Here is a 16175-nt window from a genome sequence, read left to right as displayed (position 1 = left end):
TCCCCCAGCAGGGGAGGAAAAAAAAGCTACCTATCTTGGGCTTCCCTGGTGGCGCAGTGGTTGAGAGTCTGCCTGCCGATGCAGGGGACACGGGTTCGTGCCCCGGTCTGGGAGGATCCCACATGTCGCGGAGCCACTGGGCCCGTGAGCCATGGCCGCTGGGCCCGCGCGTCTGGTGCCTTTGCTCCGCAACGGGAGAGGCCACAACAGTGAGAGGCCTACATACCGCAAAAAAAAAAAAAAAAAAGAAAAAAAGCTACCTATCTTGTTTTTACACAGGCGCACATACATGTGTATTCTTCCAACCCAGTGGTTTTTGACTAGAAGTAATTTTGCCCCCCAAGGGATATCTGGCAATGCCGATACATTTTTTTATTGTCACAACTAGATAGGGGTGTTGTTGGTATCTAGTGGGTGGAGACCAGGGATGCTGCTAAACATCCCAAGCTGCACAGGACAGTCTTTCACAACAAAAAAATTTAGTCCAAAATGTCAATTGCAACAAGGTTGAGAAACCCTGATGTAGCCTATTTATACAGCTTTTAACCAGGCTAAATTGCCTCACTGGGCAGCGTCTTCTAGAGGCCGCTCCCTCATCCCCTGGAAAGACTGGAGGAACCGCAGAAGTGACAAGAATCCCGGGACTGTTTTACCTTCCCTTTGCCCCTAATGCTCCTCTTTTTTCTCAGTAGCACCCTGCTTGCCCACCCTACTGGGACGCCTGCCCACAAGAAGGGCAGGAAGCCAGACTTAAAGCCCAAATGGGCTAAAAGCCTGGCCTGACTGAGAAATGGACCGATCGCCTGCCAAGAGTTCGCGTCTTGCTGCCTAGAGAGCGGAAAAGTTTTCTCAAAGTGAGGGCTGGAACAGCATTTCACGCCAAACCAAGAGAAAGACTAGATTCCAGAGGCTCAAAGTTAAAGAAAATCTGATTTGCCGCCACTAGCTTTGCATTTTAAAGGGAAAGGAGGCGAAGGAAGAAGGGGAGGGTCAGCCCCACCGTTTGCACTACCCAGAGTCCAGCCGTCCATTGTGGTGGTGGCCGAGGCAGCGCCACTGCTCCGAGGACTCGCAGGGGGCGCAGGACCACGCCGCGTCACCTGGAGCAGCAGAGGAGGCCACCCAGAGCAAGTAAATAACTTTCATGGGCTCCAGTGACCCTGGCGGGCGGGGGATTCCAACTCGGAGGGAATGAAACTTGCTTGACGCTCTTCAGTGTCTTCCTGCTCCGCCGCAGCCAACCCGCACGGCCATCCTCTCTGCACCTCGTCCCAGCCTGTGTCCTCCGCGTGGGGTCAGTCCGGAGGCTGCAGGGTCCCCGCGGGAAGGCGCTCAGGGGGTTGGGGCCGGACGGACTGAGGGAGGCCGCTGGCCGGCAGGAGTCGCTGCGCCCCTCAAAGAACCTCGGTCTACCCTGTGTCCTCAGAGAACATGTTAGCTGTGCACTTTGATAAGCCCGGAGGACCAGAAAACCTTTACTTGAAGGAAGTGGCCAAGCCAAGCCCAGGGGAGGGTGAAGTCCTCCTGAAGGTGGCAGCCAGCGCCCTGAACCGGGCAGACTTACTCCAGGTACCCAGGGGTCTGGCAGCGGCTGGGACTGGGCGGGACTCCAGGTTCTTCAATAAACATTCACCAGGGGCTTCCCTGGTGGCGCAATGGCTGAGAGTCCGCCTGCCGATGCAGGGGACACGGGTTCGTGCCCCGGTCCGGGAAGATCCCACATGCCGCGGAGCGGCTACACCCGTGAGCCATGGCCGCTGAGCCTGCACGTCCGGAGCCTGTGCTCCACAACGGGAGAGGCCACAACAGTGAGAGGCCCGCTTACCGCAAAAATAAATAAATAAATAAATGAAAATAAATATTCACAGGATGAAGGAAAGACCTAAGGCACTACCATTAATGCTCATCATGCGTGCTGGGGGTTCTGAAACTAGAACCACTTAGCCTCCATTGTTTACACAAAATACAGGGGTGTTTGCACAGCAGAGTCCACCCTGCATCAAACCACTGTCTGCTCAGGTTTGCAGATAAGGAGACTGGACGCGCGTGCGTGCGTGTGTGTGTGTGTGTGCTCCCGTGCGCGAGTGTTAGACCTTGCTCTATCTCCTTTACTCCTCAGGCAGCCCTGTTCACCATTTGTATTCGACAGATAAAGAAACTGAGGGTCAGAGAGGTTCAGCAATGAGCCCAAGGCCACACACTAATTTATTTTTGGCTGCGTTGGGTCTTCGTTGCTGTGTTCAGGTTTTCTCTAGTTGTGGCCAGTGGGGGCTACTCTTAGTGGCGGTGGGCAGGCTTCTCATTGCGGTGGCTTCTCTTATTGTGGAGCACAGTCTCTAGGCACACGGGCTTCAGTAGTTGTGGCTCGCAGGCTTTAGAGAGCAGGCTCAGTAGTTGTGGCACACGAGCTTAGCTGCTCCGTGGCATGTGGGATCTTCCCGGACCAGGGCTCGAACCCGTATCCCCTGCATTGGCAGGCGGATTCTTAACCACTGCGCCACCAGGGAAGCCCCCCCAAGGCCACACACTAGTAACCAGGGGAACTGTGACTCAAATTGAGGTCTTTGTCTTAAGGCTCCAAAGTCTGTATTCTTTCCACTCTGAGGGTCCCAGAGCTGGCAGGGGGCAGTACTCTAAGAATTTTCTTCTGACTTCTTTTTGAAGCAGTAAACTAGGCCAGCTGCATTTTTTGAATTAAGAAATGTACACCAGAATCACAGGAGGCACTTATTCAAAATAAATAGGACCAGGACCCAGGCATGTGTACTTTGAAAAGGCTCCTCAAATGGTTCAGATGCACACTCCTAGTTCAGTCCCTCTGGTCTCAAGCATCTGGTTGAAGGCTTCTGAAGACTGTGTTGAGCAAGTACAGAGCCTGGCACTTGATATATCAGAACTATCATTAAGGAGTACACAGTTTGGTTTGCAAGGCAGAAATAGAGACAGAGATGTAGAGAACAAATGTATGGACACCAAGGGGGGAAAGCTGCGGGGTGGGGGTGGGGGGTCGGGGGTGGTGGTGGGATGAATTGGGAGATTGGGGTTGACATGTATACACTAATATGTATAAAATAGATAACTAATAAGAATCTGCTGTATAAAAAAATTAATTTAATTAAATTGAAAAGAAAAGGAGTCCACGGTTTTATTCCCAGTCTTGCTATTAATTTGCTTTGCCACCTTGGACAAGGCATTTCCCTGCCCAGGTCTCAGTTTCTTCATTTGTAAAACAAGGGGTTTAGATGAGAGAAATAGCTAAGGACTCTACCAGTTAGACATCCACTGATTATGGGACCTACAGTCTCTTATTTGCATGAAACAAATCACCTCTGCTCTCTTTTTTCTTGAATTAAAAAACCTAACTTTAGGGCTTCCCTGGGCGCAGTGGTTGAGAGTCCACCTGCAGATGCAGGGGACACGGGTTCGTGCCCCAGTCCGGGAGGATCCCACATGCCGCGGAGCGGCTGGCCCCGTGGGCCTTGGCCACTGAGCCTGTGCGTCCGGAGCCTGTGCTGCGCAGCGGGAGAGGCCGCAACAGTGAAAGGCCCGTGTACCGCAAAAAAAAAAAAAAAAAACACCTTACTTTACCCTGAACTTTGTCTTGGAAAAAAAAAGGGGCTATGGGAAGAGGGCCAGGGACGGTGACACACAGAATTCTGATCACGTTTACTACTTAGTGCACCCTTTCTCTACAGAGACAAGGCCAGTATGCCCCACCCCCAGGAGCCAGCAACATTTGGGGACTCGAGGCATCTGGACACGTGGCAGAGCAGGGGCCTGGCTGCCAGGGACACTGAAAGATTGGGGACCCAGCCATAGTTCTGCTGCCTAGCGGGGGCCAGTATGTCACTGTCCCCGAAGGGCTCCTCATGCCCATCCCGGCAGGACTGACCATGCCCCAGGCTGCCGCCATCCCAGAGGCCTGGCTCACCGCCTCCCAGCTGTTACATCTCTTGGGTAAGGACCACCTCACCCTACCTCATGCTTACTCCATACAGCATGGTTCAATTGCTTCATGACTCAGCCACCTCAGAACCCAGCAGTCCTGCAGGGCAGCTTTGATCTGGCCACTGAGCCACACCCAACCCCAGCACCTCAGCCTACTGTACCATCAGTAGTATCAGGTCCTCATACTGTGCAGCAATACTGAGGCTGAAAATTATGGTTAGCACATAGAAAACCTGGAAAGCGCTGGATGAAAGGCCTGTGCACATCTTCACACAGTAAGCCCAGCAGTAGTCCCAGCTTCTCAGTCAGGCTAAGCTTCTCTCTGGGAGCCCTAGCACAGCAGAAGAAGCCATTCAATCAACTCTTTAATTCCTCCCCAATCCCACTGAGGCCAGCAAAGAGCTTACATGAGGGTCCCTGGCTTTGGGGAGACCAGTGTAACTGGCAAGACAACCACAGTGTTTGGAAGGGTGGCCCTGGCTCTAACTACAACAGAAGCTCAAGATGGGAAAAGTTGGTGTGGGCAAAGGGGGTCCGAGAAGGCTTTCTGGAACAGAAGGCCTTGAAGGGTGGTAGAGCTGTGATGGACAGATGGCATACCAAGGTGGCCTAAGAGGGTCAAGGTGAGATCAGCTGCTTCACTCAGAAGTGAAGGATGACAACTGTAATTTATGAAAGATGAGACTGCAACTAGATTGTGGTGGCCTTGAATGGCAGGCTATTTGGACTTGACACGAAAACCAATCAAGAACCACTTGACATTTTGAGGAGAAAGTGACATAATGAAAGCTCCATTTCAGGAGGAGCCTGGTGGCTGTGTGTGGGGCCTGGATTTGTGAGACCAGCTGGAGGCCAGTTTCAGACTGAAGAGGGGCTGCCTTCAGGTAGTGACAGCGGGAATGGTGGTTATTCTTACTCATTCAGGTATAGGTCAGAGATATGTTTTTGTATTATTTCACAGGTAGAACAGAGATTATGGATGTGGCTGCTAGTAACTGTTTCCAAAAGTTGTTTCCCACTTTGACCAGAGGCAGTAAGACAAAAAGTCAATATGTGCTCTCAAAACAGCCAGAGATTTGACATTTGGTGGTCTCAGGGCCAGGTGATTATGGTAGAATAAGCCTATATGGAGAATGTGTAGCAGTTGCAAAGCAAAGAAAATGGTTCCTGTACTTTCTGTCGCAGGAAATGTTCAGGCTGGAGACTCTGTGCTAATCCATGCAGGAGCAAGTGGTGTGGGCACAGCTGCCATCCAACTTACCCAGATGGCTGGAGCTGTTCCTCTGGTCACAGCTGGCTCCCAGCACAGGCTTCAAATGGCAGAAACGCTTGGAGCACCTGCTGGATTCAATTACAAAGAAGAGGATTTTTCTGAAGCAACACTGAAATTCAGCAAAGGTAAATAAAGCTTCTGCAATTCAGCAGGAGTTTCAGAGATGATTAAATAAAATCCTCACCAGCCTCAGAGTTGCCTCTGGATCTGTCTCCCCTCTGCTAAAAGCACAACAACTGCCCAGGCCAAATTCTAGTACTCTGGTGTTTGACCACTGGAGACAGGCAGGCAGTATTTAGGACTAAGATGATTTTCCTGTGCATTCTTGTAAGTGATATGATTCATATGCTTTTTAGAAAGTGGATAATCACACAGAGTTGGCCTGGAATTATTCAGGACCTCTTTTTCCCAACCAGCCACTCTGCAGTGAATTAACAGGAGGCATGGAGCAGAAACCAGTTTGGAGCTGGTCAGAGTAGGCTTGGGTAGGTAGCTCCCTAAATGGGTGAGTAGATGTGTATGCCTCTATATTCTGAAACTGAACCTGCATATATTTGGCTCATCCCCTTCCATTGTTCCACATGAGTCAAAAAGGAGAGATGAAAACAAAGCTAACAAAGCCATGATTCAGGCAACCCAGCTCAGACACTTGATAACTTAGATATGGACTAGCCTGTCCTGTAGCCTGGGGTGGATCTCCCCTATTCCCCTGGGTGCCAGTGGGTTCTCTACTTACGTGGAGGTCAGGGGAAATACCAGATCATGGTGCTGCCCCATTTCCCTCCTGCTGTGGCAGGGATCATAAAATATGATCATGTATAATATCACACATGTATAATAGAGTTCCGTCAACTAAACTCCATTTACAACCATGTTTCTATAAGCAATGTTCTGAGTTCCAACCTATAGATTTACTGCTTGCACTTGTATTTATTTATACCCATATTTCCACAAATATACCATGTAATCTTATTTCACACCAAGCTTTCTGTGTCTGACTAGCATCATATATCTGTGTTTCATGTGAAAGGCGCTGGAGTCAACCTTATTCTAGACTGCATAGGCGGCTCCTACTGGGAGAAAAATGTCAACTGCCTAGCTCTTGATGGTCGCTGGGTTCTCTATGGTCTGACGGGAGGTGCTGACATCAGTGGGCCTCTGGTTTCAAAGATACTCTTTAAAGGAGGAAGTCTGATCACCAGTCTGCTAAGATCTAGGGACAAAAAGGTGAGTGATGGGTGAAAAGAAAATGTGATTTAACTATTATCCATAAAAGTGTGATTCATTCACATAATCCTGAGAAAGTAAGATCATATATTAAGTTAGAGAGCCTATGTATTAATAGAAACCTGCCCCTCTGTGTATAAATAGGTAACCTAATTTCACAGAACTAATTAAAATTGGTTGATAAAGGCCTCAACATCTTGGAAGGAGGGTAATGTATTATGTAAACTTTATAACAATGAACAAAGCATTGACCATATTAGGAAATACTACTAATAGTTCCAAGACTTTGTTTTCAAAGGCAGAACTGTTCTCAGTGTGCTAAGAAAGCCTCTTAGGTAAGTAAGGTTAGTAAGCTTCTACCTTTAACAGATTATACATTCATGAAATCTTTTCTGTGTGGCATTCCAGCAGGTGCCAGCTTTGGGAGTTTTGTAACAAGGTTTCACAACTGCTGGGGGGATAGCAGAGGTTAAGCATCCCTTTTGAATTGAACCTATATTAAGTCCTGTCTGTGGCTGCCTCCTGCTTGAAGTCTTTATTTAAAAACAGCCCTTCAGCTTTCAGTGACACTAATATTTTCTCCAAGCTTCGGTCTTTATCTGGGACAGAATAGAGCTTACAAATCTAGGGACATGCACATACATGCTGGTAGTGAAGGGATTACATACCCTTGTGTGACTTTTCAGATGTGTACAAGTTTCAGAGAAAGCAGAAAGACTAAGCAGGGTGGGGAGTGGCAAGGTAAGGCCTCTGTCCAGGCTGATGGTCTCCTTTTCCTTACCTTAGTACAAACAGATGCTGGTGAAGGCTTTCACAGATCAAATTTTGCCCCACTTCTCCACGGGGAACCCTCAAAGTTTACTGCCGGTTCTGGACAGAGTCTACCCCATAACTGAAATCCAAGAAGCCCATGCGTACATGGAGACTAACAAGAATGTGGGCAAAATCGTCCTGGAGCTGCCCCAGTGAAGGAGGAGGGGCAGTACAGGACAAGGCTACCTCAGGTCTTCCAAGAGCAAACTTGGAGAAAATTCACAGTACTCAGGCGACCGGGTGCTACACCAGGCTCGCCTGTAATCCCCTGTTCCTCTCCGAGCCTCAAACGATCAGTGCAAAGCCGGTCTAAGGAAATAAAGAGTGGACTTGAAGAGTGGCGCGTGGACTGTGGCCGTCAGGGTGGGGGTGAGGTGGGAGTCGGGACTGGCATCGCCGAGGAGATTACAGAAGAGGCCCGGTCAGCTGATGCTGAACTTTGGGGGCTGAGCCAGCGCCAGGGGTTCTGGGTACGGAGTAGAGCGTCGGCCACGACCCAATCAGCCAGAACCCTGCAGGCTCGTCTTAGTGCACTGTCAGGGGCCCAGGCACACCCACGCATCCCCCGCACAGCAGCGCGCGCCCCGCAGGCCCGGACCCCACTGTAGTCCCCGCCCTCCCCGGCAACTCACCCAGGCGCAGACCCAGCTCTCACAGCTCTCCTCAGGCTCCACCCCCTTCTGCCAGCTTCCGCTGCTCTGGGCCTCCGCGACCGGAACACCGCCCCTTCTTAAGCCCAGGTCCCGCCTTTCAACCTTCCGGCCTCTTAAGTCTCTCAGCCCTGTTTTGCCCCGGAGTCTTTTCCTGAGGGGAGACTACGTCAGCACGTTTCGGCGTGAGGCGGTGGTATTCCGGTGTGTTAGAACAGCTTCCGGCGGGGTCTGGACGTTGATGTCTTGCGTCTGACGCCTTGTTGCACTCGAAGCTGAGCGAGCTTCGGAGGAGTGTGGAGGAATTCACGTATTTGCTGCGGTAACCTCATCAGTCTGCCAAGATGGCGATGCAAGCGGCCAAGAGAGCGAACGTGAGTGTCTGGGACTTCTGTCGAGGAGGGGGAGCACTTCGCTGCTGGGCTTTCTCATTGGCGTAATCAGAGCATTCTTGGCCTTCCTCCGTCCCCTAGGCGGGGAAGCCCAGAAGTTACTGACCTGTCAGGGGGGATTCCATCCTGGACCGGTCCTTAGGGATGTGCTCCTTGAGCCACACTTCCGCCCCTACCCCTTTTGAGAGTTCCTTTAAGTCTGTTATCCTAGTGTCAGTGATAGTGTTAACAGCCTGTGTTGCTTCACCTGCACCGAGGACCCGGCGTCAGGATCTTCTCCTCGGCCTAAAAGTCGGTAGCACAGATGAGTCCGCAATAAATAACTTATGCTTAACAGGCAGCTGGAACCTGGAAGTCTCCTCAGATCATGGAGCTTTTTGGATCCTTCATTAATGTTTTCAGTGATAATTTTGAGCACCTAGTATGTACCAGACTTGAGAGATAGGATACAATAAATCAGTCATATTTATTGAACACTTACTATGTGCCAGACACTAGTCTAGGTATCGGAGATACCTAGAATAAAACAGAAAGGCCTGCTGCTTACATTGTAATATTAGGGAGTCGGGGTGTTATGGAAACCTAAGAAAAATTATCTTAGGAGAAAGAGTAGTCAGATCTTAAGATGCTGAGAGGTACAGTAAGGTGAAGACAGTTAAATATAGTGAGATGAAGATTTTTGGTAACTTTGATGATAATCATTTCAGTGGATGAAATGTGGGATGTGGTGGGATGAAAAGAAGGTAGAAGTTGAGAAAATGGAGACAGCTCTTTCCACAAATTTTCTCGTAAATAGGGAGAAAAGAAATTGGATGATAGTTAACTTTTCTTAGGATGTGTGATACAAGGTGTATTTGTATGCCAATGGGAATGATCCAGTAGAGCCGGAGAAACTGATGATGTAGGAGAAAGGTGGGTTAAGTTCAGGATCAGTTTGGGGTAGGTGAGGGGTTGGCATAGCAATGAGAGGGAAAGTGGCTGGATATGCATGAATGCATATTGAATATAAGGTACTTACCATTTGGTCGCATCTATTTTCTCCAATAAACAAGAGCCAAGGTTATCACCTGGGATGAGCAGGGAAGAGAGGGTACAGCTCAACTCGGATGTTAGAGGGAGTGGTGATGGTAAGGTTTGAGGAAAGAAGGGAAAATGTGATATAGTCTCTTGCAGAGTGAGAAAGCAGATTTACTGGAGATGTATATTGTGATTGTCTGACAGTGTTTATCATCTATTTGAACTTAACCTTAAATCTTAAAGTCTAAAACTTTATTGTACTTATTTGTTTACCATTTGTCACCATTTGAGGGCAGGGAATAAGTATCTTATTCTTCCATTTATACAACACTTAGGTTAATGCCTGAAGTAGTTGCCAGTTTAATAGTTATTGAGCAAATTAATGTCTAGTATGTAATTAAGTATGTTAATAAGAAGCACAGGAGTGAAATCTGGACCAGAGATACATATTTGAGAGTCATCGACTCAGTGTGGAAAACGTGTATGGTTAAGAGAATGTAGAGTTAAGGGGAGTATACAGAGAGTCAAGAAGTCTAAAGGTGAAACTCTGTGGAAGAGCCTATTTTAATGACAAAGAAGACTGAGAACAGCTAGCCAGAGAGTTAGGAGGAATCCAAGGAAAGAGTGTCAAGAAAGGTCAAAAACGTAATAGTCAACAGTGTCAGAAGCCTCAGAGAAATTAAGTTGATGAGAATTGAATACTGTACTCCAAAAAAAAATTTTTTTAATGCAAAAAAAAAAAGAACACTGCAAGTGAAAGGTCTTAGTGCCTAAAAGCATTTTTCATCAGCGTGCTGGAGTAGGAGCTAGATTGTGGTAGGCTGATGAGTGTTATGAACTGAAGAAGCAGTGAGTATAACCTGCCTCTTTTCATATGCTTGACTGAGAGAAAAGAAAAAAGAGCAAGATAGGATAGCAAATAGAGGGCTGATAAATTCAGGAAAGGCAGAAAACTTGTCTTTTTTCCTTCACTCTGTAATCCTAATACCTTGCCTTGCCTGGTGTATTAACGAAGGCACTTATTAAATATTTGAGTGAATGAAGAGGGATCCAAATAAGTGTTTTGTTTTGTGTAACAGTTGGGAGTACATAAGCAGCTGCTCACATGAGTAATAAAGGAAGCCAATGGTGAGGGAAAGGCTGTAAATTCAAAAGAAAGAGATCATTGATAGAACAAGTTTCTGAGAAGACCCGAGAATGGTTATCAGTGGGAGTTTTATTATCCAGCAAACAGGAACAGTTCCCTTGTTCTGTCCCACACATGTCTGTGGCATTGAGGACTTTTAAATGAGGTTGGAGATCTTTGTTTACCTGTAGTGACTGAAAACCTGGGTTTTGTAGTAGCCCCTTATTAGTTCCTACTAATAGTCCTCCCTAAAACCAATGCTTTTCCAAAGAGCGTGCCATTTTCAGTAATATCAGATTATAATTCTTGGCTTATAAAAATTATGCATCATCTTTATTAGAATTTATTATGAGAATTTTTTTTAAATGATAGCACTCCTGCCTCTGATTATAGTGACAACACATTATTTTTCATTTTAGATTCGACTTCCACCTGAAGTAAATCGAATTTTGTATATAAGAAATTTGCCCTACAAAATCACGGCTGAAGAAATGTATGATATATTTGGGAAATATGGACCTATTCGTCAAATCAGAGTGTGAGTCTTACTGAGACATTTGAAATGTCATTTAAAAGAAAATGATTGTGTAATTTATAATCTCAGAATTATAGCTGACAGAGGGCCTAACCAAGAGCCTAGAGACCAAGGGAAAAGTACCTACAGAGACCCTCATGATCCAGCTCAGTGAGAGCCAAGAATGGTAGTTGTGAAATTATAGAGAGCATGAAGTAGTAATGAGTGGTTTGAGGGGAATGGGTGGGAAGAGAAAGAACCAACATTTATTACATACCTACTGTTTGTTAAGAAGTACTCTACTGTGGTTTTTATATGCATTAACTCTAACTCTCTCAACACTCTTCACCATCTCCTTTACTGATTCCAGAATTTCTGAATAAGCTGTGCAAAGGGATATAAAAGTAACAGAAAAAGGCTTTTTTTTTCAACTATAGCTTTCTATTGAAGATTTAAAAGTATAGGGCAAAATAATTATAACATAAACCCATGTTTTAATTTAAAGATTGGGGTTCATACCTTCAAATGATGTTTAACATCTGCTATATGCCAGTTGTAATAGGTGCTTTTGTTTGCATCACCAACACTACAGCCCTGTGTGGAGGTGAGAGTGTCTCTTTCACAGGTGAGACTAAGGCTTAGAGAGTAAAGTACCTTTCTAGCTTCACACAGCTATTTAGTGATAAAATCTTCTGATTCTAAATTGAATCTCTACACAGTACCACAGCTGCTGTCATTTTAACTAGTATACATAAGCCAATTACCTGAGTCCATCTAAGAGGATTTCTAAGCTTTTTATTTTTAATTGGAATATCCCTTTCTTAATACATTTTCTTTCATGACTTGAGAGTTCCTCCGTGGCTTTTAGAACTCTGAGATCTTGAGGACTTTCCTTTACAATGATCACTATCCCTCCAAAAAGTAAACCAAGAGCTAGAAATATATCATCATTGGTACTCAAACAGGGATGAAAATGAAGTGTTATAGAGCAGCTGTCCTTTTTAGGAACTCTCTTTGCATATTTGATAAAAGCTTTTGACCCTTTCTACAGAATACACACAACGTTTTGCAAGTGATTTCAGTGGGTACATGGACTCTAGGTTGAGAACTCCTGTTCTAGACATACAAGAATAGTGTACAGAAGAATCCCTGACTTAGGGCTCAGGAGACGAGATTCTACTGCAGGCCCTTTTACTAGCCATGTGACCCTAGACAAGTTGCCCAGCTTTTTCCTCACATGTAGGATAATTGGTCACCTTAATTGGCATGTAGTAGACTCTCGGTGCTTTGATTTTGATTATTAAAGCCATGAGTAAGGTAGGACAGGTGATGGAGCCTGATGTCACTATTTGACACATGAAGCAGCTAAAGCTCAGAGAGGTTAAGTTACATGATTAGGTTTTCTTGTTTTCACTTTAAGCTTTTACCACCAATCAAGAAAATAATGTTGACTTAGTGCTTAACATATAGTAGGTAGCAAGTACATGTTTTTAATTAAAATTACAATATGGAGATCAAGATATTAGGTTGATAATTAGGGGCTGGGGCACTTGAGATGGAGAGTCTTTTTTTTTTTACATCTTCATTGCAGTATAAATGCTTTACAATGTTTTGCTAGTTTCTGCTGTACAATAAAAGTGAATCAGCTATATGTATACATATATCCCCATATCCCCTCCCTCTTTTTTTTTTTTTTTTTTTTTTTTTGTGGTACGCAGGCCTCTCCCTGCTGTGGCCTCTCCCGTTGCAGAGCACAGGCTCCGGACGCGCAGGCTCAGCAGCCATGGCTCACGGGCCCAGCCGCTCCGTGGTGTGCAGGATTCCCCCCGGACCGGGGCACAAACCCGTGTCCCGCACATTGGCAGGCAGACTCCCTACCACTGCGCCACCAGGGAAGCCCTCCCCTCCCTCTTGAGCCTCCTTTCCACCCTCCCTATTCCATCCCTCTAGGTCGTCACAGAGCACCGAGCTGATCTCCCTGTGCTACGCAGCAGCTTCCCACTAGCCATCCATTTTACATTTGGTAGTGTATATATATGTCCATGCTACTCTCTCACTTCGTCCCAGTTCCCCCCCACCCCGCCCAGCCCCATGCCCTCAAGTCTGTTCTCTACGTCTGCATCTTTATTCCTGCCCTGCCACTAGGTTCATCGGTACCGCTTTTTTAAATTGAGATGGAGAGTCTTTAAAATGGAATTAGCGCCTCTCCCTATTCTACTTCCTAAGAAGATGTAAGAGGAAAGAAGAGAGATGCTTTTGTTTTGTTTTGATTTGTTCTGTTAGCTTCCTGGAGAAAAGATGTGTGAGAGAACTAATAGGAGAAAGTAGATCTCCACCCTTCAAATGCTTATTAGCACTTGCTGAATGCATAGCACTGTGGGAGTAAAATAAAATATAAGGTCATGTTTGCCCTTAAGGAACTTAAATTGTTGTTGAGTTTTTTATGGTTTTATTCTGAAGGAAAAATTAGGTAGACTTTTTGGGAAAATCTTAGGGACAGTGTTTTTTTTCCTTTGGGTAGTCCCAATTTTCATACCTAAAGCATTTAAGAAAATGGTTAAAAGTCAAAAGTCAAAAGTCCAAAAGTTGTTAGATTATTTGCAGAAAGTAAAGAATATTATAAAATTTTTCATCAGGCCCATGTAACCTGACAAAGTGAGAGTGTTTGATGACACTGGCACCCTCCAACCACCCGGCGCCCTATACCTATCCCATCCCCTTTTACAGGAAGCACAAGCTCTGACCAGCGCCCAAGACTGTAGTCTCATCCTAGATCAAATCTAGGCAGGTGCCTCCCCTTCCCATGGGGCCCACTGCCTTTCCTTGAACCTCTGCAGGGACTGTGGCAGTTAATAAACCTTATTCTGCAGTTGCATTGGGTGGATAGAACACAGATGGAGGAAAGGGGATCCATCTTTAGCTTACTGGAACATAAGCTGAATGGGACCTCTGCCAGCTGTCCCCACTCACAAGCACATGGCCATCTGCCACCTGCAGTTTGTTGCTCCTCACACTTCCCTAGCTCCTCCCCTAACGGAAGCTGGTGAGGTGAGGAGAGGAGGTGGCAAGGAACACCTACACAAGAAGCAGCCCCATATCCATGAGTGAGATCCAGCTTCCGCTTTCCACTTCCAGCCACCTTCCAGCATTCTGCTCTGGCTCACAGGTAACCCCACCAACAAGCACACTTCAAACCCAATCCCTCCAGAGACCCAGCCCTTTTCTCCAGCTACACAGGGCTGTGTAATGCATAAAAGTGCACATATTATTAAAAATGAATGTGTGAAAGTTGGGAGTTGACGCTTGTTTTAAAAGGGCAGTGAATCTTGGGGGAATTCCCTGGTGGTCCAGTGATTAGGACTCCGAGCTTCCACTGCAGGGGACACAGGTTCAATTCCTGGTTGGGGAACTAAGATGCCGCATGCCACGTGGTGCAGCCAAATAAATACATAAGCAAGCAAGCAATGAATCTTCTAAGAAAAGTGTAAGAAACTACATTGGCTCTTTACATTGGAGGACATCCTTTCCTGGCCATAAAGGATGGTGGTTGCTGTTTTCCTGTGTATCATTTATAATTTTGCTATCTTCCTGGTAGGGGCTTCCTTCCAACCCCAGCTCCTTCTACAGACACAAAATGGTTTTATTTTTATGGATTTGGTAAACTTTAGTAAAATATTACCCAGAAACTTTTGTCCCCTACATTGATGGAGATTTTTTGTGGGTTTTTTTGTTTGTTGGGGGAGTGGTTTTGGCCGCACTGTGTGGTATGTGTCTTAGTTCCCTGACTAGGGATTGAACCCATGCCCTCTGCAGTGGAAGCTCGGAGTTTTAACCACTGGACCGCCAGGGAGATCCCGAGGTTGTCTTATTTTTAAGGACTGGAACTAAAATTAGAGTGAGGGAGAAAATCAGAATCTTTAGAAACAAGGGACTAGGGTGGTAAATAACTAAAGTATTGGTTCTGTTGCATAAATGCATAGTAAGAAAAACCCCATTCTAGACACTGCTGACTAATCACAACTATCATCCTAAGGTAGCATACTTTCCAGTGTAAAACTGAAAATTGATTCTTAGTATGAGAAGTAGGAAAGACTAGAGCAGTGAACATGAAAACTGAAGGTTTCAAGCTAGTTCTTTGCTGCTATTGCTTTAGTAGCCATATTAGTATTCTTGATATAACAGTAAGTTTAACCTGAGCTATTTTACTTAAAATAAAAACAAAAATTACATGTTTTGAGAAATTATAGGCTCATCCAGCATACCTGTCCATAGTATCTATTTCCTTTAATGGTTTTCAGGTAAATGTGTATTTTAATTAAGTCCGATTCAACTCGGTAGGGGGAACACACCTGAAACTAGAGGAACAGCTTATGTGGTCTATGAAGACATCTTTGATGCCAAGAATGCGTGTGATCACCTGTCAGGATTCAATGTTTGCAACAGATACCTCGTGGTTTTGTACTATAATGCCAACAGGGTAAGTATGGCCATGGTTCTCATCACGTGGGGACCCCATGTAAGAGTTAGTAGAGAGCTGTACCAGCACTAGGGGAGATGTGTACCCTGAGTTCTTTTCTAGCTACTGCTATTGGTGAAATTCATTTGACTGTAGATTGGTAACTGTTAACTTTGATGCTTACCACATTTTCAGGCATTTCAGAAGATGGACACAAAGAAGAAGGAAGAACAGTTGAAGCTTCTCAAGGAGAAATACGGCATCAACACAGATCCACCAAAGTAAACGTTTTCTGCATTTTCATTTTGGACTGTTTAAAACCCATGAATGACCACCACTACCCTTTTTTTTTTTTAACTAATAGTGAATGTTGTGATTTCTTATTTGAGATTCAAAAAGACCTCCTTGAAACTTTGATATATTTTAGAATATATTATGTTAATAAACTTGTAGCTTTTTGTAAAACATGTCAGTGTTTTCTCTTAAAATTTCTCCTCCTGTATTATACCAGAAAAAAAATAATAAAACAGCATTTGAACCGTATCAAGAATTGTTCAGTGGTAGGTGGTCCTAGAGACTGAGTTTCTTGAGGATGGGGACCTTTTGATATTCTTAATGCCTCCAGTGACCAGTACAGTGCTTAGCCATCAAAGGAACTTAAGAGTATTGTTATTTATTGAATGTCTATTAATAATGAAATCTCCATAACAACTTAGTGAAGGTATAGGTATCTCCACTTCGCAGATCCAAAGTTTATCA

General features: G+C 45.5%; 2 protein-coding genes across 2 annotated transcripts; both read left to right on the top strand.

Annotated features, from left to right (window-relative positions):
* Positions 1 to 1300: 1300 nt before the first annotated feature.
* Positions 1301 to 7417, top strand: TP53I3 (tumor protein p53 inducible protein 3; the record flags this gene model as incomplete). The annotated part of the gene is given in 6 exon segments (XM_082671865.1): positions 1301 to 1569; positions 3696 to 3794; positions 3798 to 3957; positions 5134 to 5346; positions 6252 to 6448; positions 7235 to 7417. Coding segments are annotated over 6 exon segments (990 nt in total). The 5' UTR covers positions 1301 to 1431.
* A 684-nt stretch (positions 7418 to 8101) lies between these two features.
* On the top strand, positions 8102 to 15959 carry SF3B6 (splicing factor 3b subunit 6). The gene is made up of 4 exons (XM_082672434.1): positions 8102 to 8285; positions 10866 to 10984; positions 15299 to 15437; positions 15612 to 15959. The coding sequence occupies exons 1-4, from the start codon at positions 8256 to 8258 to the stop codon at positions 15699 to 15701; spliced, it is 378 nt and encodes a 125-aa protein (XP_082528560.1). The 5' UTR covers positions 8102 to 8255; the 3' UTR covers positions 15702 to 15959.
* Positions 15960 to 16175: the final 216 nt, after the last annotated feature.

This window comes from Grampus griseus, assembly GCF_964374135.1.
Source record: "Grampus griseus genome assembly, chromosome: 15".
Lineage (NCBI taxonomy): Eukaryota > Metazoa > Chordata > Mammalia > Artiodactyla > Delphinidae > Grampus > Grampus griseus.
This window is presented reverse-complemented; position numbering and strand designations above follow the sequence as displayed.

Bases quoted from the DNA above. Each gene is read 5' to 3' on its own strand.
- SF3B6 (XM_082672434.1), top strand. From the start codon at position 8,256: ATGGCGATGCAAGCGGCCAAGAGAGCGAAC. The intron at 10,985-15,298 runs GTGAGTCTTACT...TCAACTCGGTAG, and splicing joins CCTATTCGTCAAATCAGAGT to GGGGAACACACCTGAAACTA. The intron at 15,438-15,611 runs GTAAGTATGGCC...CCACATTTTCAG, and splicing joins TGTACTATAATGCCAACAGG to GCATTTCAGAAGATGGACAC.